Genomic DNA, 18,931 nt, shown 5'->3' on the forward strand with positions numbered 1-18,931 from the left:
TGGTGAGACGGAAAATGATTCTAAGATGGGTTTGTTGGTGACAATGACAGGAGGTTGCTATTGATGTTTTTCATGAAAAGTGGATTCAATCAGGACGCCCCAAATACTAAATATTTGAGAGGTCCCGATTCAATGTTATGGCTTGTTATGCCTATGCAGAATGTTAATGCTCACAAATCAGTTTCCGATCTCATAGCGAAAGGAAAACAAAAAAATTGACACTTTAGAGCGACACAAAAATGCACAAAACATGCATACAATACAATACTTATTGTACCTGATAAACTGAAATTCAATTAAAAATAACTGAAATAATAATAATTGATAGTTATGAATAAAAGAAGTTGAAGATTGAAGAAATGTGTATGATGTTAATATTGTCTACAACTGAAATAGTTGTTGATTTATTAGTTGATTAAATTTTATGATGATAAAAATAGTCCATAATTGAAATAGTTGACTTATCTTTAGCATAGACAATAATAGTTATTCATGTATTGTGAGCGTAAAACTCGACTTTATCGCTGGAATCACATAGCCTACACATTTTTTTCTACAACTGCAGTATTGGACTCCAATACAATAAAGAGTTTTTTTTAATAATTTATCCAATTAAATTGATAAATCAATTTAATAATAATAATATGATAATCATAAGAATTCTAATACTATCATAAAGATTCATATTATTAGGATAAGATGCAACAAAGTATCATTTGCAAAAAAAATCTGGTCGAAACGAGATTCGAATCTGGTTTCCACAGTGCGAGATTCAACGCTCCAGATCTCTACACTACCGTGAGTTGTTGATAATAAAGACGAAAAAGTAGGAACATGGATTGCTGTATCTTCTAGATACAAAATAGTAATTTCAAGATGTAGGTTGGTCTGCGGTCTTTTAAATTACAAAAAGAAACGGAGGTCTTTTCAAAAATCGTTACACATACGTTTCTGCGCCTTGTTTCAAAGAACTTGCATACCAGATTTCATCCAAATCGGACAATTACTGCGACTGTAATTGCAGTACAAACAAGCAAACAAACAAACAAACAGACAGATAAAAGCCCGTCGAGTCAAAACTTAGACCTCAGCTTCGTTTCGGTAAAAATCTCATTTTGTACTCTCACCTAGGATCTATTGGCTATGTATGAATGGATAACAGTATAAAATAGATAGATAGAAGTACATCAAAAGTCCAGTTGCAAGGTTGAAAGAAATCGATCGACTGACAGATTACTCAAGTCGCCTTGATGTTATATTACCATGTAATTGAAATGCTCGATAACGACAATTGAACAACCATAATTCCAATCCTTAATCAAGGAAGTGAATGTTAATTAACAGCTTACTGCATTATTGCATGATCGGCTAGATGTCCTAGGAAATATAATATTATATGGAAGAAGTAACCAGACATTTTGTAATTCTGTATATTCTGTATTGTCAACGTTTACAGATCATATAATGATGTATTCCCACACTTTTTTTCTTTGTATTCCACACGAAATGCAGTCATATTTAGATTTGCTGCATGTCATGTGGAATGAATCAAGAAACTATCACCATCAATTTATTCACAATATAGACAACTTGTTGTCTCACATCAACATCAAAACTCTCCCATTCAATATCAATAAGCATACAATGAACTTTGAGCTGATTGTGTGTCAAACCCCATCGCATCCCAATAATTTGAATCACATTTCTGCACCAATAACCATTGTTTAATTGAATTCCAGAGTGACTAATACCTACTTGATGATAGCCTCGCATATTATTATAGACCTGATCGCATGAAACATCACATGTCATCTGAATTGAAAACGAATGAAGAGTGATCTCATTTTTCATCAGTGTAGGTCAATGAGTAATTGGTCCATGATTGTCAATGAAGTGAATAAGTAGTAGATTGATAACCCCTCCGTTTAGCAGAGTCCGCTTTTAGCAGAGTCACTGGAATAAAACAAGCTAATCCCCTTTATCAAATTCTACAAGATATTTTTCGAATCTCACACACAATTACATGAATTGGAATCGTTAAATCTGAGCTGTAAGAGTGTTGCAAGATCAATCCCCAACATTTTCAGCATCCAATATTTGTTATCTCCCTCAGTGAGTGCGTTTTCAAAACAACCTTTTTTCTACGTTGCATAACTGCATTGGAATCCCTAGTTCAAAGCTGTGATAGCAGTCAAAAACATCATTTTTTTAAACCAATCAACCAACTTTTCCGTCTCGTTCCTATCGATTCTTCACAGATACTACTGCATGCAACCTCGATAGTTGCATCAGGATTGCGCAGATAAAACTGCTATCGCTATAGTATTCAACCAATCTCGCTCGATCCGCTGCACAATCGGAGGACAGATTCATTTGAAAATCATTGGTCCGGAAACAAGTCGAATAAAGGCGAGTGAAGGCATTTAACCAGCAGGAACAAACGCTTCTGACAAAGTGCAACGATAACAAAGCGCCAGCCCACTTCAACTCAATAGTTGAGAGAAGACTGGCATGTCACGATAAGAACAGACCACCTCCCCAACAACCTCCTCCTCCTCCTAACAGCACATTGATAAAGCAATCGAACAAAGCTGGGTACTTACCAGTGATGTTGTCTTGTGAGTGATTTATCACAACGCGCTTTTCAAAACGCCAGGAAACAACTTTCAACTTTTCAACGTCACGACTACCGATGGAGCGCATTCTGTCGAGCAGCCACTGCTGCGCATGTGCACTCGTGTGATCTAGATTGAACAAGAAAAGTGTGACATGTCCCACGAGTTGAAGGAGACCCAATTTTGCGACATTAGGCATACATTTTGAAGGATGGTTTGAAAGACTGAGGACAATCTGATTAGAATTATTAATTTTATTGAATTTTTCCAATTATTATTAAGAGAACAATTATTATTGTACTTTGCTTTGCATTGTTCCAAAATTACCTCCCATTCAAAAGTTATCTATATATAGAAATGAATGTCTATTTGTGTGTTTGTTAGTTTCTTTGTTAGTTTGTTTGTTCCCTATAGACTCGAAAACTACTTGACAGAAGGGCATGAAACTTTGGGAATATGTTGTGTGAATATTGGGGATGGTTTCTGACCAGAAATTCCAATAGGGGGGCTAATAATAATTATTTATTAATCCATTTTACAGACCCATGTTTTCGAAATTTTCGGCCGAGCTGCTACCTATAATTTAGCATCTAAAGTTACCATCTGTATAATAAACACGTCACCCTGTGATAAATTGTTTACTGTTATTGAAACGGTAGTTTGGAGTTGAAGTTAGTGTATTTGATTGGTGCCAGTTGTAGATAATCGTTCCTTAGAAGATCTATACGAATAAAATTATCACTTCCCTATCATTGAGAAACTGGAAAATGTTGGAAAAAAAATTCTTCTCATGAAAGACAGTTGTTCATATTGCATTTATTAATTACTGAAGAATGGCAGACTAGTTTACATTTTTTTTAAATTCAGCTTAGCTTATATTCATCCTAAAATGGGAGATGGAAAGGATATTGAATTCTGTGTAATTCATCGTACATCGCATATTTTCTGGACCATCTATTGACAATCAACAACTATGAACCTATTTATTTTTTTTTTTTAATTCAACACTTAACTGATAGATATCCAATTGATTGAGAAGAATATGTTTTCGGAATAATAACTGCTGCATGACTAAGCACATGGGAAGTCCGTATTGAGGTGTAAATGAAAATATTATTTGTCAGATAAATTTCATGATTCAAGTGTGACATGTGATACATTGACTTTTTGGCGGTACGAAGTTCGCCGGGTGAGCTAGTAGCCTACATTTATATTACGTATTAAGAGTTCATTATCTCCTCCATGGAAATCTTCAAAAATGTATGATCACGATTCAATGTTAAATCTCTTACTAAATAATAGAGTATATCGATTGGTTGTTCAACCACCTATTGTATTCCAGTTGGGTGAACAATAAAAAATATTATTAATTATCATTAAACAAAAATCTCAATTAATCGAATGCTGTAAATCACCCAGAAGACTTCTGCTACTGCAAATATTGACTACAGGGTAAACAGCTAAATGAAAATATAATTTTTGTATAATAGTGCTCATCGAATTTCCATCTCGTTATTTACCCTGTTGTCAATATTTTCAGAAGTCTTCGGGGTGATTTGCAGCATTTGATTGGGACTTTTGTTTAATAAAAATCATTAATTAATTAGCATTTGAACAAATGCAACTTTCAATTTATCTCCATCTGTAAAAAATAATTAATTCAATTGTATTCAGTTTTTATTCATTATTAGAACATCAATCAATAGAAGCAATTTTCAGCAAATTGGGCTCAGATTAATGAGAAATTTTCTTTTTTTTATTTAATAAATTAATTTTATTGAATTGTTTTGACGTGACAACATCTTATAAATTGGTTTGCCGGGTGACACTTCAAGAAACTGTGTTACGTTCCCACGTTATGCGCTCACAATGAGAGCGAGTGAGAGCGTTCGTTTTGGTTCACGGTCGTCTGGAAAGAGCACGAATAGGAGCAGTGGCGAGCAACGCAGCAGCAACCCGAAGGCATTCACCTGGAGAGAGAGTGAAACGGAGCAATCTCCTGCGACTGCGCCACAACTTAGTGAATAGGCTATGTGAATAAGTATTTAAGTGAATAGGTATAAGTGTAAGTATAATAGGTATAAGTGAATAGGTTATGTTGTAGTAATCACAATGTTGTGGTAGTTTTCAATCACAAAAGTAGTATAAATCGTTTCTCAGCCAATAATAATTTGTTTAACTTAAAAAATGAGCGCGACTTGCTATGTAAAAAATTGAATCGAGCACAGTTAGCCCGCCAAAGAGCGAGAGAGACAGAGTGATTTTGTTGAGGATGTGTGAAGGTAAAAATAAAATTTTGTTAATATGAATTTCAGTGCAAGATTCTTTGTATAAATTAATGTTTTAAATATAATTCTTTGTATAAATAGATGTTTTAAATTGTTACTATTATTTCATCCTTCTTCCTACTATAGTAATGAATATTCACATTAAAATTATTTTACCACTCAAAGTCGTTGTCACGTGAAACTTTCGCCCGTATACCAACTATACAGGCAACTATGCAATTTTTTTCTTAGTACTTCTTTCCTAATCTGTTTTAATGAAATTTTTGTTCTACTGTTGTTCACCTCTCAACTGAGTTCAGCATGCTTGAAGTTTCACATCTTCATACTGAAGCATCATCACTAATATAAATTCAATGATCAATACACCAACCCGTGGTTTTGCATTACATTTTTTGAAACAAACTCTGTCAACAATAATATTATTGCACTATAATAGCTCCACTTCTCCACATTAACGTATTTTTCGTGACAATATCATAATACGTATACAAATAAGAAGATTAATTACATTATTATTTACAAGAGTACAACCTATGTTGAAATTAGGCTAAGGTGTTCATTACCTAGCTCATTCGATTGAGAAAACTACGTTTGCAGTGAACGCTTGAATGGAAAAATTTCCAGTTCCAATACAGCCAAATTTATATTTATTCATCTCCATGTTTTTAATCATTGCTTCCGCGTATTCTGTATCTTTTGAAATTGCATTGCTAATAGACTTCCAATGACAAATTACTATTTTGAAGTGTGAGTGGCGAGTTCTACAATGGCTGAGATGAATGCTAAAGCACTTCTAAAAATTAATTTATTCAGTGGAATCAGTATCTGTGTTGAATATGTTGAATAGAAGGTTGCACGGTATAATGTAGTCTGCTTCCGTCTCATTTTATTTCATTGCAATCATTTACATTTCAATGCATCTGTTACTGTTCCAACAGACAGATGCTGCTTAATTTGTGTTGAGAAAGGCGAGTATCTTCCATTGTGCAGGAGGTAATCTCACTGTTGAACCCGGCAATTTATACAGAACAAACTTCCCTTATCCAGCGTAAAGCAGCAACCTTCCTTCACTAAGATTGGTTGACAGGTTCTCCAGGAGTAAGCCAATATAACCAAGTTGGCGTGCTGTGAGACAGTCTGTTAATTTAGAAAAACAATGGCAAGGAGAGGAAACCGGACAAAATTTATGTGAACGCATCTTGACACCTCCAACTGAAATTGCAGGGCAAGCAAACTCATCTAAGGACTCATTTCGAGTCACTTTTGAAATATATCTTCCCAGTTCCCTGTCCTTAGTTGTAGTTTCTCCATTATATCGTTCAACAAACAAAATAGTAGCAGTGGATTCTGAATGGAATATTGCAAACTCCATGAAATGAATTCATTCTGCAAATGAATAAGTAATGAATACAACCAGAGGTTTCATCAATATATTCATGGATATCAATATACTTCAGTATAATGATATCAATATAATTCTTGGAATTGATATTCATCATCGAAATTGCAAATATTGTATGATAAATGACATCGTAAATGAGTTACATGAATCATTTACCTTTGGGAAAAATACTGTGATAAAATATCAATTTCAAGCTCAAATTATTTTTACACTTATAATATTGTGCTCCAAAATCACTGATTGGAATGTAATGAGAATGATTTATCATGAATCTTGGAATCATGAAATATAGGAATCATCTTTCGAAATTTGTGCCTCCTCCAAACTTTCTTATTTTTTTCACTGCTATATCCCCCCTGTTTTCTACTGTTGTGGGATGACAATGGGAAGCAATGTGATCTCTCTAGAGAATGTCAGTAAACATCTGAGATTTTCCGAGCGTGGAAACTTTTCAGATATGTATGAGTCGATGGATTCTCAGCTAACCAGAAAAGCTTGTGGCTGCTCTCGAATATATAAATAATAATGATTCCAGTATCTCATGTCTCCAGGAAAGAAAGTAGCGAGATAAAATTTTTACCTTATCATGATTTGATACCAGAAAATCAATATTATTTCCCACATAGCTCAGTCATGAATTACCAGATAAAACATATAGAATTATCCTATTTTTAGAGGCAATTCCTGAATGAATAGGATGTACCTATCATAATAATTCCCCAGTGTTCTCTTTTATGCATGAAGTACTTTTTTGAACAACAATTCAATTGTAATATAATGAATCATCTTGCAATGCTATATTATACAGTACGACTATTCTGGAACAATGAGGCATTACTGATGATTTACAAGATCTTTTAACACACAAAGTGTACTAATCACATAGAATTCACTTTCAGCTACTGCGTAAGGCAGCTGGAAAGTATTTATTTGAATTCGAATCGACAAGGAAGTAATATCAATGATTTGATCTATGAATGAGATCTGAAAGGTGACAGAAACAGTATCTCTACAAATTTAGAACTCTTATTGTACAGGTTAAGGTGCGTACAGATTGACGCGCCGCGAACACGCGAATTTCACTTTTCTGATTGTATATATATATCTCTCTCTCTTCGATTATATCTGTATTTACACAGAAACGGTAAGATACAGATATTAAATGCTTGGCATCAGCTAATTAAAAGTGAATTGCTCGTGTTCGCGGCGCGTAAATCTGTACGCATATTTGAAGTTAATTGTACAAGTTTACACATCACAGATTGAAAACATCTAGTCATAGAATGAAACAATCTATGATAGTTCTTCCTGCATCTAGTATTATAGTATTCTCTGGCAAAACTTTTATTTTAATAGGCATTTTTAATTATCTCTCCAAACATGCTATTCTGAGTCATCTGATGAGAATATCACGCCTTTAAGATCTTGTAATAGCTTCTTTTTCCATGGTAAACCCGCAACTTCCTGTTTCGGTCTTGAAGTCTCTCCTCAAAAAACTTTGTTTTCATTTTTTGAAAAAAAAAAATCCTGGGTATGTCTACATCTTGCAATCAATCAAATCTATTTTGAGAATTCTCCGCAGGATATCCTCACAAATGGCATCCTTTTCAAATCATGCTTTCTCCACTCATCGTTTTATCTCTGGATAACATCATTGAATTTTGTTTTCCAATTTTCTCATGTTATGTAATTATTATTTAGCCTTTACAAGTTTTACAAGTCTTTACAAATGCATGGTATATTATGAAGAATCATACAATGAAAAAATAGAACATCATGACAGTTTTTATAAAAATAATGACCTGATAATTACATTGTAATAGAGATTAAGAATTTATTCGAAAGAGCTGGTGATACTGTGATACATCGCATTGATATTTTCCCAACTCGCGAGATCAGTAACAAGATTTTCACTTCATCACTTTCATCGCAGAATCCTCTTTTTTCAAGAGGTGGAAGGATATCCTAGATGCAACGAGCTCCAGTAACTGTAGTGCAACAAGATAAGGAGTGCAAACTGTTTGGCAATATCAACTCTCTCCTTGAAGAAGCCTCAATTTCGAACTTGTAACGATGTGATACGGACGAGAGTGTAGCCAACTACCACTTGACCTTTTTTGTTTGCTCTGATCAGTAACAAGACCTTCGTGAGTTCACTGAGAAAATCTCTCTAATACAGGAATGGCAGGGTGCGGCGCTGTAACTGAGTTAGGAGTCACTTACTGAATGATAACCTGAATGTTTAATGTATCTTGAACCGAAACAGACAGACATTCGCTTCCAAGTTTTGTGCTTGGCATGAATTACAGGAAACAGGAGCTGCAGTACAAATTGAATTTATTCCTTGGATGAGGATGAACGTCAATTATTATAATCAACAGGAAATAATGAGTAGTGGCTGTAGACACTTCACTGCCCAATCAGAAATGACTATTTTTATAGTAAATTCCAGTATCGAGATCAAGTATCTGGGTTAATCCAATATCACTTACAAATTGAATTCTAGTTGTTTTGCTTCTTTTAACACAGGTTTACAAATTGGGAGGTCATTAAACGCAAGGAAATTTGTTTAAACAGAAGAAACAAATTCCGTGGCCGAGCTCAAGGGCTGAAAACTGACGATTAAAGTAGTATGTTCATTCAGAACTTTGTCATTCTTTCTCTATGACATCAATACTTCCTATTCAAACAATGTTGACAATGAATCTGACAATAAATAAGAAATGAACTTCTAGGATCAATTTCGAATAAACGGGCTGAAAAAATCTATTTATCAAACACAGTCAGGAGACGATGAGATTTCTTAGAAAAATCATGAATTGAGAAGTCATTGATGTTGGGAATGTAAGTTTCAACACTGGAAGATTCCAGGATATCCACTATTCTATGTAATAGGCGAATTCAACATAGAATGACCAATAATTCAGAGTTTTACAAAAAAGTGGATAGCCCAAGATAGCACAACGCACAAGAGGAGAGAGGATCTTTTTCACTCATGACAATATTAATATCGGGGCACTGAGCTTCGCTCGATATTTTTATTTATTGATAAACAGAACCCAATTCTCTTAAATGATCGTGTTTATATTTTACAGCTGGCTATTTCAGCTTATGAATTTCGGGGATGCGATATTTTGATTTTCCACAGAATCACTCGCTCACTTTTTACCATCCACAGACGTCGAAAGTTTCAGCTGTTTCAGCCAAGGATGAATTATCCTTCTAATGTCGTTCAGCGAGTTTTCCCAAGGATGAGACCTAGTGCAAACGAATTTTTATATCATAAACCTACTAGGCCTATGTTCCAAATTCAGTGAGAATCGATAGAGCCGTTTTCGAGATCCATTGAACATAAATAACCAGATATAAAAATAACCAGATATACAGAAATCGCTTAATATAATAGGATATTGTTCACATCACTCTTTCCCAAATACTAATAATAATAATTCTTATTTTTATCAAGATGTATACAAAATAACAATAAACAATGATCTTGCTTGATCCAAGAAATACTTCTTTGATTTAAACTATGATAATGCTTTCATAACATACAACAAGGAACTGCAAAATGAATGAAAAGTTTCCTCTATATACCCTCAACCATGTTACCCGTAACTTCATCAGCTGAAGAACTCCTATTCTCATTATTAGCTAGTAAAAGTTTAGTGCATTCAAAATCTCAGTACATCTTCCATCTTTCAAATTCCAGCTTTTGTACGAAATAATTCCGCACTGGAAATCAAGCTTCCAGATGAGTGTACTGCGTAAAGATTATTTTCGCTCGAATCTGTTCTCCTTTGAAGATTAATCTGGAACGATGAATTCGAGGCATCAAACAGAGCTTGGCATGGATGGGTGATGGCAAGAGGGAGGGGTGACCAAGACGAAGTGCCATTAAAACCGCTTCCAATCGCATTCAAAGGAACTGCCGGCGGTCATTTCAATTCTAGTAGTCAATAGCAGTCGAGACGGAAAAATTCCTTCATCACTTACAATAAATTAAATGGTAACTCACCATTGAAATGATGTCAGTTTCTCACATCTCACATGTACACTTAAGCATTGATTGGAGAAGATTTTCCACTGATTTATGGAAGTTCATCTTAGGATATTTTATTGCTTGCAGTGGAGTGAAGTGTGTGATTAAAGCCAAGTGGTCTGGGAAATCGCAATTCCAGTTTTCATCGTTGCGCATGGACGTTGGTTTAAATGACGAATCATCTTTATCGTTTATTCTTCTATTCTTTTATTGATTCAATAGTAAAGAAAAATTTTCTTTTAATAATTTTGTGTAAGATCGAAGCACAAAACTGTTATCTCATCTCAATACTCAAGCACAAGTAAAAGCCTGTATTGATTTGTTTTGATTCCCTACGTCGATATGCCAAATCTACTTTATCTCTAAAATCTACTATTATTGTTGTCGAGTTTGAAATATGAACAGGTATATGCATTTTAAAAATTTCATTTTTCTACAGAATTACTGACCATTTAAATAGTATCGTTTTTCCTTTCTCCACAGTAATTAATTTACTCCTCCGTATTTCGGAGAAGACGATAAACCGTCGGTCTCGTCTACCTAAAAATTAGTCGTCATCTCTTATGAACATCATCCCTCTCACTCATTACCTACGCACAAGCCAAAGAGCTTATGTGGGCATCACCCTTTGTATTTTCATAATCAAATTTTGGCACTTATATATTGGTTGAACGTGATTCAAAAAGAGCAACCCATCGCAGTCCAATTACTTTCAAATCGAATCGAATATTCGTAATAGAATTTTAGCCATGTCTCATATATTATGTTCGAGTACTTATATTAGAATCTTTCTATTGAAAAAAAAAGAATATTATCTGATACGACACTCTTCAGAAACTCTTGCAATACCAACTATCAGCAATACTCTTATTCATGCACCTTTGAATCTTTGCTAAATTTCTTTCAATTGGGATTGTAAATTTTTACCGGTAGAGTTGATTATCATTCCCGAATAAAAAATTTAAAAAAAAGTCAGAGTTAGAGCTTCCTTTCTGGATTCTCACCTTCTCAATTCTCTCCATCGTTAATAGGTCAAGTTTATCAATAATTCATAGCAGAACTTGGTGTCTTGATCTGGGACTAACGGGTGCGGTACATTATATGAGAAGTGCAGAACATAAACTCGTTTGTTATTTAGTATTTGGCCGGGGGCAGTAATGTTAGGCTGAATAGTTGAGGTTTCGCATGCAGCTTGCACTAAATGCCGCCTAATTGCTCCAACCCCTCCTTTGTGCTAATTAGTCGGACCTTCCTTGTTCCTTGTGTTAAACCGCCATTAGAACTACTAGTCCTTGTCCCATGCCTTCTTAGTCATGAGTCTCACCGCCTTGTTAAGTCTGAATACAAGCAACGATAAATGGGCGACAAACTTCAACCACCACACACTATTAATCATTAAACAAGTATTGTCACGAACCAGTATGCAGGATAGTATCAAACATCACCTGGAATTCGAAAATATGTCCCTGTATTACATCGTAGTATGGAGAATCACCAAAGATCACCTTGGATATCAAAATCATCTTAAGGATCACAGAAGAGATAGAAGAATGGTGACAAAGATCACTTTCAATATAAAAATAATCATTTGTGTCACGAAGTAGTATGAAAAATTGTATTGAATATAGAAGGATACAAAATCGTAAAAGGGTATCAAAAACTATCAAATCTCATTCCCAAAATCTACAATTTTTCTCGAGACGATCATAGTAGGAGGAGATGTTTGAAGAATCACAGAATCATGCCCAAAATTGACTTCCCTTTCCAATAATTTGATTGAAATGCTGTCTAATGACATGCACATCACCTAGCTACTACTGACATCTATCGGCAGACTTTGGAACTAAATCTTGATTACTGTTCACCGAAAAAGTGGAAGTTAAAAAGAGAGAGTAGATGAGGCTTCATGTATTCCGATCTGAACGAATGAAGATATGTTCATCAACAAGAACAGCTACTGCTTCCAACTAGTGGGTGAATTTGAAATTCAACTTAATTTTTGTTCACTTTCCAGTTCAGTTCTTGGGTTACAGGTAATGGGAGAAGGCAATAATGAAGCTGAAGAATTACAATACTTGGAAAGAAAATACTATGCAATAACGCAGGAAACGGTAGGGTTGTACGATCATAAATGCTCTGTGGGGAAAACTCCTGAGTGCTTTGAAGTCTCTCTGTCCAAGATATGAGCTGAAAATAGTAGTTTCAAGAAAAAACAGCAAACGTTGAAGATTGTAAATTTATGGAGAATTCACATTATCCATAGAAAATTATTATTATTATTATTGGCAGGCGGGAATTTCTGGAGACCCATTTTCAAATCTATAATAAGGAATGAGCAGCTCATCAAGTCAGTGGAGAAGAACTTCTGCTGAAGTCATTGATTTCCCTCTCTCAATTTTACGCGTCGCTTCACAAATCAGGAATCATTCAGTGATTTTCCAACATTCGTGATTTCCTCGTCATTGATACCTTGTTAAGAACTCAAGATTTGTGATTCATTCTCACAAATATCCGTCATTATAACTTTCTAATCTGTTTCATCAACTTGTAAAGTACGGTCTAAAAAATGCTGATCAGCCTCATTCTTAGGGATTTCTTCAGAACAAGTATTTTGAGAAATATTTCTATTCAAGAGGAGTGCAATTCAGGAGTTATCATTCATTATCCACAATAAATAACGAGAACAGCTGATTCATCAACAGAAAAGATAAAAAATTATAATTACTCCAGTATTATGGAAGGAGTGACTTGAGTAGTGGTAGGATAAGTGGTTTAGTATAGATATTATCGCTCGCAAGCCTAGTCACAGCTTTTATTCCTTATCTGTTATAAAGCTAAAATTCTCCTCAATCTACTCTACCAGTCATATTCATCAATTTCAATCCTTTGTCAAGACAATCGTGCTGGTGACTTTTGAATTAGAAGCAATGAAACTTGAAAAATTGTCATTCCAATGAAATATCTCCACAACCCCCATCAGCGAACTGTCAGGATTACAATTCTTCTATATGAGGGCTTCACTTTTTTCAAAAAATGTTTTCCTTTATTCTTGATATATCCTGCCTAACATGATCACTCGGGAGGGAAGATCCCCGTATTTTTTTCTATCATGGGTGGCACACTGCATCATACAGCATCTAACTTTGTTAAAATGGATGGCGATTATGAAACAGAATTTGTAGGCTATTGAATGAATTACGAGTGTTTGAAATGAAAACTTCCATAGAATGATATTCTGATCTCTATAAAGAGTATATCAAATGGATGATATTTCTAATACTCCGAACATTTTCTAATCAATTGAAAAAGTACTCAGCAGAGTTATTGTTTTCGTGTTCCTTTTTTCCAGTCCATATGAACGACCAAATTTTAATTTAAAATCATTTTTCACTCCAATACGACTAATATTCCAACTCTTTGAGAAAAAGTTGAATGATATTGCTCTGAACTCTTGAAAAGATTAGTCTTTTGTAAGAAGACTTTTTCTGTTGAAATATTAGAGGCCGCATTCTTTGGAGAAAAATAATCTTTGAATGGAGTTCAAAGTGAGAAAAATTTTAATTTCATCCAAGCCATGTCAATTACGGTACGCTATGAGGATCAACAAAATCTTATTACAGAATCTCGTTGAATTTTTTACGGCTGATTTTTATAAGTGGAAGAAACACGGCTACTTTTACGCTCGAAGTGGCTGTATTAGAATCTAGAGAACATGAAGATGTAGATTATATACAAGAATTCAAAGATGATAGAGATCATAATCTTTTAATCTCAACATTTTGTCAATATTGAGATTCTCTCACTCCAATATGACTAAAATTATACCTTTTTAAAACATTTTTATTGGATTGTCACAAAAGTGAAGAAGACCTAATGTGAATGAAAACTCAAACATGTTTTCATTCTATTGAGAATGTGAAATTTTATTTAGGAAAATTGGAAATTCAGATGTATTGATTTTTACTATCATCAACAATTAGATAAGAATTGAATGAATGGAGAATAAATGTTTCTAGCTTTCATTTTCATCTACAACTATTCAATCTGAATTTCAATTTCTGAATTTCTAATTTCAATCTGAAACCACTTGCAGAATCAAGAATCTGCGATAAGTAATGAATACAAGTACATTTAGACCATATCATTGTTACAATAGTTATATGATCAAAGTAATTAATATTGCATACAATAGAACGGGAGTGCCACAATATTGCATGCCAGATTTCAATTTGTGCGTGATCATAGCCTGAAAGGTTCTGTTCAATTGGGTTAAAAAAGTAGAAAGAGAGGTTAGGGATGTTCGGTTTTGGCGTTTTAATAGTGATATGTTAATATTATTTGAAATGTGTTTATAATTTTTGATAATGCACACATATAACAATAGATTAGAATACTCGCACTTAATTTAACCATTGAGAAATTCTTCTACCAAATTTTTTCAATACAATTTTTCAGGATTATTCTCAACTAAATGTGTCAGCCTAACAAATCGCACATGTCTCTCTTTTGAATAGACAAATGTAGTGCGACTTGAACAGTGATTCTGATGGACCTTTTTCACTAGAACATCGAATGCCTAATTTGTCTTGCTGCAAGTAAGACAGATCTTGCGAACGAATCTGGTCGGGGCGTGGGATGTGAATCAGGCGCAGATTAACTGGGAACTTTGTACACGATTTGGGGATTTTATCAGTGCCGAGTGTCACCTCCTCAATCCTTCACAAGAGTGGTTAATTTATAGTATTTCTCGGCGAGCGACAGGCTCCAAGCCCATAACGCGCCCTTCTTAACGCTTCGTCGCCGGCTTGACGTGCACAAGTGAGAGAGTGAGAGCGCCGATTGATGGATGGCCTTGTTTGCCATTCAGACTGAGACAGATTTCCTCCACGTCGATACAACTCCGGCGTTCGAACCCAACAGAGATGAAATTTCTGTACGGTAACCATTGAGAAACTCCAATCACCAGAGCAATTTATCAAGAAGAATAATTCCTTCGATAGTTGAGACCAACACATGCGCTGAGGTTTTCTCTACTAGCTGATCCGGGCAATGTTTCTAAGCTCGCCGATCATTGCCACAATCTTGAATCACTCGCTCTCCTGGTAGAGTCAAGAATCGCAACGTCAAATCCGTTCACAAATCATGCCTCTAGACTGTTCTTGAGACAGTCATATTCAAGAAACCAGTCCAATTCTCGAATGTTCACATTCTTAACGATCATCGACAAGCCTCATGTGACACTGATGATATGAGAGTTATTATAAAAATAAATCATCAAGGAAACAGATGATTTTTTTTTCAAAATGAATTGATACTTTGGTATGAAAAATTGATTCTATGGAAAGAGATGTTGCGGTATTTCTCCATGATAAGAAAAATAAGATACTGATATTGTCAATACCATAAAAATAATATTATATTAGTAATGACAACATCAGTGTCTTATTTATTTCATTTTACTCGGGGATGAGTGCTGAAATATCACAATGATTCTCGATAGTAATTAATCTAAGAGAGTGATCATGAAATAATTTTTTTTTGAGGGTGATGCCCACATGAGCTCTAGGCTTGTTTGCGGATAATGATCATGTCAAATAAAATAGTTTTCTATTCACAAAAATTAAATACAAATTTATACAAATTTTGATGAGACGGATGATAAGGGGAGATAAATAGACCTACACAGTTTTAGGTGGGCTTTGAACCACCGAAAGCGATTATACAACTCATGAATCATATTCAGAGGAATTGGCTCAAGCGGTCACCCTTCAAACGGGAGTACTAGGCACATGATTCTTACCTTATCTTAGCGATAACCTATCAGTGCGACCACTGAGTCAAACCGTTTTCTTTCCTCACATATCATTTCAAATAATTTTGAAATTATAATCTTAAAAAAAATATATTCCCACAAACAGTGAAGAAAGAGTGAACAATCAAGAAAGCAGAAAAATGTCAATGAATTGAGATACATGAATTGAAGTATGCAAAAATATGGAGATTGACTTTTGGTTGATGATGCTGTATTGCGGTTGTTGATTATATTGTGAATTGCACTCGATTTCAGGAAGCAGAGGAGTGGATGCTCCCTATGCAGTTGTGGTGTTCGTGCATGGCGAGTCCTACGAATGGAACTCCGGGAATGTGTACGACGGAAGCGTACTGGCCAGCTTCGGGCACATTATTGCTGTCACAGTCAACTATCGTCTGGGGATATTGGGTGAGTCGAATTATAATTTCTCATGAATCGATGTATGAATCTCATATGATACGATCATATTTACATGATAGTAGTAGAAAGAATTATAGGTATTTATAAATAGATAGTTAATCATATCACTATCGTTATACTGAGTTATACTGAGTGGATCAGATGCTGGCTTTATGATTCAGAGGCCCGGGTTCAAATCCCGGCCCGGGCAAGATATTTATCTCGGGCCACTCCCGTGTTTCGGATGGACACGTTAAGCCGTCGGTCCCGGCTGCCTAAAAAGCAGTCGTTAAGTCATGTCAGAGGCTCTGAAATTGATCAGTTGCGACCTGAAAACTCTGACACCAGACCTGAGCCAGCCAGGTCACTCGATATTATTATTATTATTATTATTATTATACTGAATAATAAAACTAAGTATTGTCCTACCACAGATTGAATAAAATCTAGATATCGGTTTCGCTTATTGATGAAAATTGGTGTCGATATTGATATAAATTGTGAGACAATTATCAATCTCTGGTAGACTTGACAACAAGTGAAGAGCAGCCTTATTTTGTATACAAATAAAAGTATTTCATGTACTAAAGGTCGAGCAACGCTGTTGGTGGAGTCATTGGCCTATCAATGTGAACGTCTACGATTGGTCTAGACAAACCCCTCTTCAATAAGCGGTTCAGACAAAACAAAATGGTTGTTTTAGACCAATCGCTGACGTGTGTTGGTCAAGGCGTCCACCAATAGCGTTGCTCGACCGTTAGTATAAATATTATTGCTCTCTACTTGTAGATTTAGTTCACCAGAAATTGATAATGGTGTAACAACCGTTTATCTCGATTTTTAATGAATCTATGTTTGGACAATATCTAGTGTTTCTATTCAGGATAGAAAGAAACTGACACAAAAACCTATCAACCTAACAACAACCCACCACAACATCAACTTCACAACTGAATATTACAATATTATATCGATGGGAATTCTTTAACTGGAACCAAGTCAATAATGTCGTGTATATGAGCCTACATTGTAAAACATACTCAATTGTATTGTAATTATATATATTACAACTTGTAACGTTATTTTTGTGAATAACAGTCTGCCTGGCTTGGCTGCAGTTGGTAAAGCATGAGTAAAAAACTATACAACTCTGGTTGTGGTTCTTAGGATACAAATTAGACAAAACTCTTATAGGCTCGCCCAGGAGCTCCCGCAATTCACTGCTCTTGGACAATTTATATAAATCTCTGGAACGTATTATTTCCAAAGATTTGATTATCAATGCTAAATATCGCTGTCTAAACCAACTTATTCGGTGAAGAATAAAGTCGGATGGTAATTTTCTTAATACTTCAATACTGGTAACTTGATAAATAAATATGAAATTGGTCATGCATGGCAGTGGGGAAATAAATAGAGGGTACACCATAAAAAATTTGATACATATATTGTACAGGAAAATATCAACGAACAAAGAAATGTAGAAATATATAGAGCAACAAGCAAAAATAATAAAAATAAGAACAAATAAATCAAAAATGAAATATCACAGATTAGCTCACTAGTTCTTTAGCACGAAACGTACCATGTGCTTTTACTTCATTAATCGTATGCATTTTATCATCTCTTCTCTTGCCTTTCTCAGTACCGAGAAATCTTTTGTCACCATTTATTTCCATCTAACAATCTTTCACATCTGCATCTATTGCTGATTTTCCCCCTTTTCATTTTTTCTTCTTTCGTTCGCCTTTTCTTTTAATCTATTAAGCGTTACTACATGGAAAGTTATAGTTTTCTTTCTCTTCAATATCTTTCTTCTCTGACCTTGCTTACTGATAGGATTTTTCTTTCGTATTATTATTATTATCTTTCATATATATAAATAGATATATTATACGTATTATTATTTTATTTTAGGCTACTTCTTGTACTGTTACTCATTCCCCACACACAGATCCGTCTATGTGGGGAAAATATTCACAAATCTGTTTTTAGATATGTTGTCTATGTATCTTGTGCTTTGTATTGTATTGTGAATTTATTCTATGCAGCTTAGATATCGACTTGCTGCTGCTTGTCGATTTAAAAATCTCACTATATATCTCCTTTCCAAAAATCATAAAAATAATCAATTGATAAATCATAAATCTCAAATATAATAATATGTATAGATCTCAGTATATTTCTCAATATATTTATATCTCTCAGGGCTTAAGGTTCGGCCTCTGGTGGAAGTAGATAAGTTAATTTATCCATTGAACAAGAGCTACATTTATATCTTTACAATTTGCTAACAAAATTAATGATTTAGTGAGCATTTATTCATTATAATATTAAATTAAAATATTTCTTTAATCTGTGTATCCTTAGACA

General features: G+C 34.6%; 1 protein-coding gene across 1 annotated transcript in view; it reads left to right on the forward strand.

Moving 5' to 3' along the window:
• Positions 1-18,931, forward strand: part of LOC111050859 (neuroligin-1-like) — a 155,450-nt gene that overhangs the window by 18,693 nt on the left and 117,826 nt on the right. The window contains exon 2 of the mRNA XM_039423220.1: positions 16,415-16,567. Coding sequence (XP_039279154.1) covers positions 16,415-16,567 — 153 coding nt within the window. The remainder of the gene's footprint in view (positions 1-16,414; positions 16,568-18,931) is intronic.

This window comes from Nilaparvata lugens, chromosome 3 (genome assembly GCF_014356525.2).
Source record: "Nilaparvata lugens isolate BPH chromosome 3, ASM1435652v1, whole genome shotgun sequence".
Taxonomy (NCBI): domain Eukaryota; kingdom Metazoa; phylum Arthropoda; class Insecta; order Hemiptera; family Delphacidae; genus Nilaparvata; species Nilaparvata lugens.